This window comes from Anoplophora glabripennis, unplaced genomic scaffold (assembly GCF_000390285.2).
Source record: "Anoplophora glabripennis isolate ALB-LARVAE unplaced genomic scaffold, Agla_2.0 scaffold95, whole genome shotgun sequence".
In the NCBI taxonomy this organism is placed as follows: domain Eukaryota; kingdom Metazoa; phylum Arthropoda; class Insecta; order Coleoptera; family Cerambycidae; genus Anoplophora; species Anoplophora glabripennis.
The window spans coordinates 1,049,777-1,061,037 of record NW_019416252.1 but is presented as its reverse complement, the minus strand read 5'-3'; the positions used below and the strand labels follow the sequence as shown (position 1 = coordinate 1,061,037).

Sequence of the window (11,261 nt, the reverse complement as noted above, 5' to 3'; positions counted from 1 at the left end):
ATATTTTGTATTATGTCAATAAAAATTTGCTTTAAAATGAATTTTAGTTAATTATTATGCATCAATCAATCAAGATAGGAAAAAGTAATCATTAAGAAGAAGAAATGTCCATTTAAGTCGCTTTAAAATGTATTTTTCGGCATTATCAAAAAAAAAATCTATTGCAGTGAAATATCGAAGAATTAAAAATATTTAATAGTAATACAAAACTTCTAAAAAAAATGTAAGAGATTCCATACATTTTTTTTTCGTAATACAAAATATTTTAACGATATTTGTTTGAAATCGGTCTATATTGACAGCTTTTTGATATACAGGGTGTCCCGAAATTCATGCAACAAAATTTAGTCCTAGATTCTTAAGACAAATTTAGGGGACCCTTATTTTTTCTTTTTGCCAACTGGCCCCCTCTTTCGGACTTACAGCCCCCTGAAATCTGCCCCTAAGAAGTCTTTTTTATATCACAAAACCATGTTGTACGAGAATCACTTAATTTGGTACACAGGGGTTTTATGACATGTGGGCTCCCTTGTCTTTGGAACCAGAAAAATTTGTTCGCAAATTTGATTTTTTTTTTAATTATTAGTTAGCTAGAAAGCCATAGAATTTAGAAACTTTTTTGTCTTGATATTTGTTTCGTAAAACGCAAATGGCGATTCACGATATGCATTCGATTACATTTTGACATTTTTCTCGAAAACATTGCGTTTTACGAAAAAAGTATAAAGAGACATGAAGATCTAAATTTAATGGCTCTCTAGTGGACTAATAATTTATAAGAAATTTAAATATGCGACCAAATTTTTTTAGCTCCTAAGACTCTAGGTGTTGTCAAATTCCACGGTTAGCTTCGATTGACAATGTCATATCACATGCTAAAAACACTTACATTTTGAAGTATTTTATATAAGAAACTATTTAAAAATTGTATTCGCTATGATAGACCTACTTCAGATAAAATTTAATATTCTTATAAAGACATAAGGAATTAAATGTCCAAATTTCAAAATACTGTCAAAATTATGAAGATTTTTGTAACAGTGCATCTCCACAGATTCATATAGTTTCATCAATCTAGAGTAAATATTTATACAGGGTGTCCCTGAAAAGGATTGGTAACAGGTCCCATTTTCATATAATTTGAAAACTATTTTTCTTAGAAACTTCAAATTTGCTACACATATCTTTTATATAAGGGCAACGTAAATAAAAAAATTGGTGATAATACATATACAGGATGTTCTTTTTCTAGTGCCCGTGCGCCACTGGCTATTTCGTAATTTTTTTGTTTGTACGCCAGTGAGGCCATAATTTATATTTAAAAAATAAGCACTTTTTTTGCTTTTACATAATTTTAATATCGTTTATGGATTTCTAGTAAAATGGCATTTTTTATACATTAAATATAGGCAAAAATTCCTATTTGTAAACAATAATTTATAACTGCAGCCTCAAAGCAGGGAATATTTATGAAAAAACGTCACATTAAAAAAATTAACTACACATTTTGTCTCAGTATTATCAATCAATAAAATAAAATTCAACACTAATATTTTAAATATTAATAATGTAAGAAAGTAAATATTAACATTTTAAATAAACCTAAATTGATATTTGTAATCACATTAAAATAATATTACAGTAAATGCTCTAAGTGACTTCCTTTTTCTTCAACACATTCAACGCATTAGTTCTTAGAAAATTAAAAATTTTATCCAATAATTGTGCATTACCTCTCATAACATTAATTTCATTTTGTATTCTTTGCCATAATTCGTTTTCTGTATTTACTGAAAAGTTATAAACTGTGGTCCTCAACGCTCCCAAAGGAAATAATTATATGGGTTTAGGTCCGGGGATCGAGGTGGCCATTTTAAAGGGGCATTATTTCCTCTACATATCCACTTATTAGGATAGTAACCTGTAATAACTGGTCTTTTAATACTCTATTAACTAAACTTACAGGTAAAAAAACGTCCGGTTTCCCGAAGGCACCTCTCCGCATTAGCAAATCTTTTGTGATTTGCATTTGGATCTTCGATTAGGAAATCTTTCAGCATATGTTCGAACAGTAGCACAACAATTTTCTTCACAATAACCCAAAACTAATAACATATCAGTTTGTTCAGCAAAAATATAAATTGCAATAAAAAATAAAGTAATAACTAAAATTAAATCACGCCTAGCTTGACACTGAACCTTTTAATTATTGTTATGAATTTGTTTCTTTGTTATATGGTCTTCGTACTAGACTGTTCTAATTATCTTAAACTGATTTTACATTATTTAATGTGCAAAAAATGCTAATTTTACTTGAAATCTATAAACGATATCAAAATTTTGTAAGAGGCAAAAAATCTTCTAAAATAGTGATTATTTTTAAAAATATTAATTCTGTCGTCATGGCGTACACACAAAACAGTACGGCATAGCCTGTGGCGCACAGGTACTAGAAAGAGAACATCCTGGATATGTATTCTCACCAAATTTTATATTTACATTGTCATTATATAAAAATATATGTGTACCAAATTTGAAGTATGTAAGAAAAACAGTTTTCAAATTATTTGAAAAAAACTAGGTTATCGTTCTATATTTAGAAGGCTATATCTCAGTAGGCCTGCACTTTTGCATATAGACTAAATAGTCTTATTTTCATCCAAGGAACCTGTGGTCAAGCGTTGTCCATCTTTTTCAGGGACACCCTATATATTTTTTTAATCTTCAACACCATGTACCATGAAAAACAGTAAATTTTAGTTCAATAAAACTCTTTCATCAAACATCACTCAAGGATCATATTACGACGTCCTTTCATTACTACAACTCACGCATAACGTTCGCTAATCCAGTATTATCTGTCCAATATAACATCAAATCAAAAGTTACTTGAACTGATTTTGTTACGATAAAAAATCCATACGAATTTAAACTATCTAATAGGCCCTAGATCTTCCTCCACTTGACACGTGTCAAGATAGCGCGGGCATAAATAACTCATTACACAAAACAGCATTCAAATGTGAGCTTTATCCAGTGCCTCCCATTGTTAGCGGTGGTCCATTGGACCACTCTCAGATTAAGGGGTGACAAAATCCAAGTCTGCAGCTTTATCTGGTCCCTCCTTGTCTATTCGGGTTGTAAAGCAGCTGAATTATTGTTTCAGTGTGTCACGGCTTTGATATACGGGCCATCAAAAGCGCTGCTAGGTTTTTAGTCCCCCGCCGTTGCGGGGTAAACTACCCCCTTGGAGTATCCCACTTCTGACGGCGCCGTGATATATGCTTCATTAGTTATAGTTATTCAGTTTTAGAGTCTCCTTGTTCCATATTCTTACTTGGTATGTTTCAAGGTTTAACAGGAACAATAACTGATGATGATGATATTACCTCAAGGAAATCGATCTCACTACTGGTAAGTTTATGTAATGCAAAAAAAGAAGACTAACAAAAAATGCTACATTCGTTGACTTGTTCCGTTGTATTGTAATTGATAATACTTAGCGATTCACTTAAATAATCTCCTACGATTTAACTAATTGTAAATGTAAAACAAGGGATCGCAATGGTCAATCTTCTAAACCAGTGGTTCCCAAAGTGTGTGTCGTGATCGTCTGGAGGAGGCATATTTATTAATTCGATTTAACTTTGTTTTTAGAGAATTTAAAGAAACAGAGGTTCTATATTCGAGAATGTGTCATTCTATCATTTTCCAATTCGAGGTTAATTCTCGTATTCATTTTAACAACAGAAAACAGCGAAAATAGTTTTGTACAATATGAAGTTGCAAAACATTAAAAGCATCATATATTAGCTCAGGATAATTCTAAAGTGTTCTAAACTGATAAAATTCTTATTTATTCTTTAACATTATATGTAGGTATACAAGATAAAAAAAATATTTAATTTACATAATTAAAATTTACGTCAATTAGATCTGGAAAATATTCAAGGATGTTTCAAATTAAACAAACTTATTCTGCAATAAGCATAATTTTAATGACATGGTTGTTATGTGCTTACTATTAGGTTTAGAGCTACAGACCTATACAGGGTGATTCAGAACTTCTCCAAAAAAAATTTTGGATGTACAGGGGACTCGTACAAATACAATTTTATAGAGAAAAAATCAAAAAGGGCAGTTCGAAAATGATTTAAAAATACACTTCTACACAACATTGGAAACTGTTCCTCTGTAAATCCTGACCCCGCACAATGCGACCGGCATGGCGGAAAAGTGTGATAAAAACGGACAAAAACTTTCGCAAGGAAAGAAATAAATAGAATTTTATAGTACCTATTTTATATTAGCTTTATTATGTATTAGTTTTAAATAATAAAATAATTTCCCATATCAAATGTTACAACAAATTTTATCCACCGACGTGTAAACACATTTGGGTCCGTGTTACTCAGTTTCTACGAACTAACACAAATGTTCTTGCTTCACCATAAATTAAAACGATATCCGTCAACTCCAAGTTGCTATACAGGCAAGCCGTTTTAACACTAACTACTAAAAAACTATTATAAACACCACAGAAAACAAGTAAACACTAACCCAACGACGATTGTAAAATCGGATTTCAGTATTCGGAGTCTCTGAGGTCACGGGCTCTCCACGCGTATTGCGAATGATGCTAGATACTACAGTTATCCAACTATGTAATGGTTGAATGTACTACAACTTCAATAATTTTTTTTCTCGGAAATTATAAGGATTTTACAATTTTTTTTTAAGATATTGACTCCATTTCTCATGCCCCATCTACTTCCAATTTTTTTTGGATAAGTTGTGAATCACCCTGTATAATATGTGCCTATATTCGTAGAAAATTGTTTGTGCAAGTAAGCCAAAAATATAATAGAATGCTGACATTCACCTTTTGTTAAAACAGGGCGAAAACACAAAGAACAACAAACTACGTACACGACATGTTGTATATAAATATGTGCGATCGAATTTATTAAACAATTGAACAATGTAATTGGTGCAATTTTAGGTAAAATTTCCATTGTTAAATTTTAAAGTGTGGTGAAGTAACGCAAAAAGTTTGGTATCCACTGTCCTAATCACATAAAATTGCAGCAGTCCTAAAATCCTCTAAAGATTATAAATTGCTCCATCACATCAGGCCTCAGTTACATTGCATATTGATGCAAGTTTTCTTCACAAAACTCATAAAAGCGAAGTAGTCAAAATACTACTCCTCTTCATCAAAATTTATTTTGAATCGTTCGAATATCTCTTTTCTTTCCTTTGTCGAGATTGATCAGTTCGTCGTTATTCGGAAATTTCATTTTGGGGTTCAGGAGTCTGTTATATTAGAGCTTTTAGTGCTTGGAAATTCGATCTTACGGCTATATGGGTTACAAATTTCATCGTAGAACAGTTTTAGGGGTAGTTAAAGGGTCTTATAATTTTTCCACGTTAGAATTCGATCCCCAGGGCTATGGAGTTATAAAGTCTACAGTATTCGAATTTGTTTCGCATGGAAATTAGATTCCTACGATTTGGTGTTATAGAATCTCCTCACCCGCCATATTGAATCTGCCATTTTGAATTTCGAAAATGTAATGCTAAACTTGAATTCATCGACATCAACAATCTCAGAATTGTTTATAGCAGAAGCAGCCTGAGGGCTGCAGAATAAGTGTTATAGTGTTTGTAATTTGAAAAATTCATATTTTTTTTATAAAATAACATATAAAAAAACATTGCATTTGTAATTACCGAAAATCTGAAGCACCAGTGGGTATTTAGGTGATGGTAATTTGATTCTTCTATCTTTTTGAGAAATCACATTATCCTACTCAGTTTCCCAATATCGGCCAATACGTCAAACTAATAAATTTACACAAACGATTTCTCAGTGAGGAAAGAAGATATTCGCGACTACTGAAAATGAATTTTGAAGATGAAGAATAGTACTTTCAAATGCCTTAACAAGTTTTGTGTGGAATGTTACCTCATGAACTGAGGTTTCTGCATTTTTAGGTTACAATATCTCATAAATCTGATTAAATTCAGTGCGTCAAATACCTTAGAAAATGTGTAGTCTGGTTTCTGGTTTAAAATTTTTGTCGATCTGTGTTACTGATCGTTGGCTTTTTATTGAAATATTCATTTATAAATTTATCAAAGCTTAACCTGTTTTTACCATTACTATAAAGACTCGGTATTAAAGAATCATAAATGTGGTATTAATATGCATAATCACACTTGAGTTAAGAAATACATCTTATGGATACAATTGGGATATTCATTTTATTAACGAAACAAAGACAATATGAATTATTAACAAAAATTATAAAGATGTCTGTGTGTTAAGGNTGTGTAGATATTTGCATTTGTTAAGGAATAAATTAAAAAAAACTGAAATAATATTTTACATTTAACACTCTGTATCTCTTTAACTATCCACTTTTGGGTAACTTCGGTTAATAGCAATTGAAGAAGTATAACACCACTATCTTTAACCATTTCATCTATTACATATTTCATGTTTTTTGTCTTTTCTTTTTGTACAGTTGCTAATAATTGCACCCTTAACATCATATTATTTTCAATATAGGTATTTACGACTCAGCCATTCCTTTTTTCCTTTCTCCATGCAGATAACAGTACCTTTTCTGTTCGTCGGCTATGGTAAGGCGCATCATCCATGACAGTAACTATACCAGCTTCCATGTGAGGCAAAATAGATGCAAACCATTTTTCGAATACCCCACTGTCCACATCTTCTTGACAACCTCCTGTTCATCGCGACTCGAACACATGTAAACCATTATCCAAAACTCCGCATTCACTTTCGATATGCGTACTTATTAATCGTCATCCTTCCCCAGAGAGTGCCTTTAATCCCATATAAAATCTTTAAAAAAATACTTCTCGTTTGCCGTTGGCATTTAAATTTTGACAAACCTTAAAGACCATATTATGTGCTTCATTTATCCATGTTTTGGAAGATAATAAACTTTCAATTTCGGTATACGACACTGTTATTTTTAATATTCTTTTCGCCTTACTATAATTTTGTTCTTTTCTGTTGGCATACTTTTTCGATTTAGCAACAAAATTCATTTCATGCATAGTAGGCAGGATGACTTTTCAGGGCAGTCTAGGCAAATTGTCGTCTTCTGCGATTACAGTTTGAATGTTTTTAATGTTGGAAGTCCATTTTTAGAATAAAATCCTTTAATCTTTCTACGGATTGTATATTTAACATCACTGTCAATTTCAATTTTTTTCCTGCCACGTATTTCAGTTTGTTGCATTTTTACATTTGCACCACTTTTTAACACACGATAAACACCTCTCACAGACACTTTTGTTAAAGAACTGAACATTTCCACGGCATCACTCACCGACATATCTGGCTATCGTGCTCGAATTCCTTATACAAATTATTTATGATCCAACGTTCGTTATTTGTTAAATATGGTCTTTTACGACTACCCTTATTATCATATTGGCCACTAACGCCCTCGCACGATTCAGTTTTTTATAACATTTATTGTAATTACAAAAGCGTGAAAGTAACAACACATATTTCGTACTTGTACGCCTATGACACGCATTCACAAGAAAAGCTGGAAACAGAAATAGGGTGGGATTTCAAGAAGTCAAATATAGGAACTTTTTCTCTTTTTCGACGAGTATTACCAGTGCTCGAAATTAGTAAAAAAAAATTAAATAGGTGAATAAACTACTAAGAACGAAGCTATCTTTTGAAAAACTTGCTTTTCGTTTAGGTTTTGCACTTCATTGCATTAAAAACAGTGTGCCTTTCCCTTATATTAAAATGTATGTATGTATGTATGTATGTATGTATGTATGTCGGAGGGTGGCACTTAGGCCTTATTAGGCCCCTTGTACACCCTCCTTCACTACTCGAGTACTTTTCTTCAAACCATCTTATTTACTACTCGGATGGCTTGGTGGAAAAGTCTCGTACAGTTTATGTATGATAGCATGGTCTTGAGTTACAGAGATTTCTTGCTTTGTTCTGATTACCATTTATCGGGGACCACACGCGTGCGGAAAATGTTGGGCGACCCAGGTCTCTTGGTAGGCTGCCACAGCCACGTCCCCGAGCCTGCCTTAGGTCACCCATCCAAATTCCAGCCCACGTCCGTGATGCTTGACTCGGCAGATCGAAATCCGCCGGCCAATACACCCGGCTAGGCGGTTCCCATATTAAAATGTATATCCTTGCTATAAAATACATAATCTTTTTCAGAAATATCCACTCTCAAACCTCCAAGATGGACGACCATCACGAAAATATTCTAAACCTGAAAACTGATGATGATCCTATAGTGTCCGAGATATCGATACGTTCCATAGACCACACGACCAAGAACAGAGCTCTGGACCAGATGTTACCGAGGTTTATCGTTCCCAAAGATGAGACTGTTGCGATTGAAACCTCCCCAGAGGCTTGGAACCTAGTAGGACGATATGACGTTGAGGAGGAATCTGGAACTTTAATTCCTTTCCAGAGTGACGCGGTCGGCTTGTTCCAAGACCATTTCGATTGAATATTTTGTATTATGTCAATAAAAATTTGCTTTAAAATGAATTTTAGTTAATTATTATGCATCAATCAATCAAGATAGGAAAAAGTAATCATTAAGAAGAAGAAATGTCCATTTAAGTCGCTTTAAAATGTATTTTTCGGCATTATCAAAAAAAAAATCTATTGCAGTGAAATATCGAAGAATTAAAAATATTTAATAGTAATACAAAACTTCTAAAAAAAATGTAAGAGATTCCATACATTTTTTTTTCGTAATACAAAATATTTTAACGATATTTGTTTGAAATCGGTCTATATTGACAGCTTTTTGATATACAGGGTGTCCCGAAATTCATGCAACAAAATTTAGTCCTAGATTCTTAAGACAAATTTAGGGGACCCTTATTTTTTCTTTTTGCCAACTGGCCCCCTCTTTCGGACTTACAGCCCCCTGAAATCTGCCCCTAAGAAGTCTTTTTTATATCACAAAACCATGTTGTACGAGAATCACTTAATTTGGTACACAGGGGTTTTATGACATGTGGGCTCCCTTGTCTTTGGAACCAGAAAAATTTGTTCGCAAATTTGATTTTTTTTTTAATTATTAGTTAGCTAGAAAGCCATAGAATTTAGAAACTTTTTTGTCTTGATATTTGTTTCGTAAAACGCAAATGGCGATTCACGATATGCATTCGATTACATTTTGACATTTTTCTCGAAAACATTGCGTTTTACGAAAAAAGTATAAAGAGACATGAAGATCTAAATTTAATGGCTCTCTAGTGGACTAATAATTTATAAGAAATTTAAATATGCGACCAAATTTTTTTAGCTCCTAAGACTCTAGGTGTTGTCAAATTCCACGGTTAGCTTCGATTGACAATGTCATATCACATGCTAAAAACACTTACATTTTGAAGTATTTTATATAAGAAACTATTTAAAAATTATATTCTCTATGACAGACCTACTTCAGTTAAAATTTAATATGCTTATTTTAGAAACGACATAAGGATTTAAATGTACTTATCCAAATTTCAAAATACTGAATAGAGTCAAAATGATGGAGATCTTTGTAACAGTATCTCCACAGATTCATACAGTTTCATCAATCTAGAGTAAATAATTATATCTACAGGGTGTCCCTGAAAAGGATGGGCGCTTGGTCACAGGTTCCTTTTTCATATAATTTGAAAACTATTTTTCTTAGAAACTTCAAATTTGGTACAAATATTTTTTTATATAAGGGCAACGTAAATAAAAAATTTGGTGATAATACATATACAGGATGGTCTTTTTCTAGTGCCCGTGCGCCACTGGCTATCCCGTAAATTTTTTGTGTGTATGCCAGTAAGGCCAGAATTTATATTTTAAAAAATAAGCACATTTAGAAGATTTTTTTGCTCTTACATAATTTTGATATTCTTTTTGGATTTCTAGTAAAATGGCATTTTTTATACATTAAATATAGGCAAAAATTCCTATTTGTAAACAATAATTTACAACTGCAGCCTCACAGCAGAGAATATTTTTGAAAAAACGTCACATTAAAAAAATTAACATTTTGTCTTAGTAATCAATAAAATAAAAAATCAACACTAGTATTTTAAATAAACAATATCAACTAATAATGTAAGAAAGTCAATATTAGGTAACATTATAAATAAACCTAAACTGATATTTGTAAACACATTAAAATAATATTACACTAAATGCTCAAAGTGACTTCCTTGTTCTTCAACACCAGCATTAGTTCTTAGAAAATTAAAATGAATTTTATCCAATAATTGTGCATTACCTTTCATAACATCAATTTCATTTTGTATTCTTTGCCATAATTCATTTTCTGTATTTACTGAAGAAAAGTTATAAACTGTGGTTCTCAACGCTCCCCAAAGGAAATAATTACATGGGTTTAGCTCCGGGGATCGAGGTGGCCATTTTAAAGGGGCATTATTTCCTCTACCTATCCACCTGTTAAGATAGTAACCTGTAATAACTGGTCTTTTAATACTCTATTAACTGAACTTTTTGAAAGCCAACCTCTGCCGCTAAACGCCTTGTATTTGTATATTTGATTGCGGAATTTCTTCGATCCTTTCCAAAATTAGTTCTTCCAGCTGAATAGTTCCGGCCGTACGTTAGCCACGATTTAATGTTACAGGTAAAAAACGTCCGGTTTCCCGAAGGCACCTCTCTGCATTAGCAAATGTTTTGTGATTTGGAATTCTTCGATTAGGAAATCTTCCAACATATGTCCGAACAGTAGCACAACAATTTTCTTCACAATAACCCAAAACTAATAACATATCAGTTTGTTCAGCAAAAGTATAAATTGCAATAAAAAATAAAGTAAGCTAAAATTAAATCACGCCTAGCTTGACACTGAACCTTTTAATTATTGTTATGAATTTGTTTCTTTGTTATATGGTACTTCGTACTAGACTGTTCTAATTATCTTAAACTGATTTTAAATTATTTAATGTGCAAAAAATGCTAATTTTACTTGAAATCTATAAACGATATCAAAATTTTGTAAGAGGCAAAAAATCTTCTAAAATAGTGGTTATTTTTAAAAATATTAATTCTGTCGTCATGACGTACACACAAAACAGTACGGCATAGCCTGTGGCGCACAGGTACTAGAAAGAGAACATCCTGTATATGTATTCTCACCAAATTTTATATTTACATTGTCATTATATAAAAATATATGTGTACCAAATTTGAAGTATCTAAG

General features: G+C 32.1%; 1 protein-coding gene across 1 annotated transcript; it reads left to right on the top strand.

The window, feature by feature from the left end:
* Window positions 1-8,267: 8,267 nt before the first annotated feature.
* Window positions 8,268-8,543, top strand: LOC111692647. The gene has a single exon (XM_023456718.1). The coding sequence runs from the start codon at window positions 8,268-8,270 to the stop codon at window positions 8,541-8,543; it is 276 nt and encodes a 91-aa protein (XP_023312486.1).
* The last annotated feature ends 2,718 nt before the right edge of the window (window positions 8,544-11,261 follow it).

Coding starts and splice junctions, on each gene's coding strand:
- LOC111692647 (XM_023456718.1), top strand. CDS start 8,268: ATGGACGACCATCACGAAAATATTCTAAACCTGAAAACTGATGATGAT.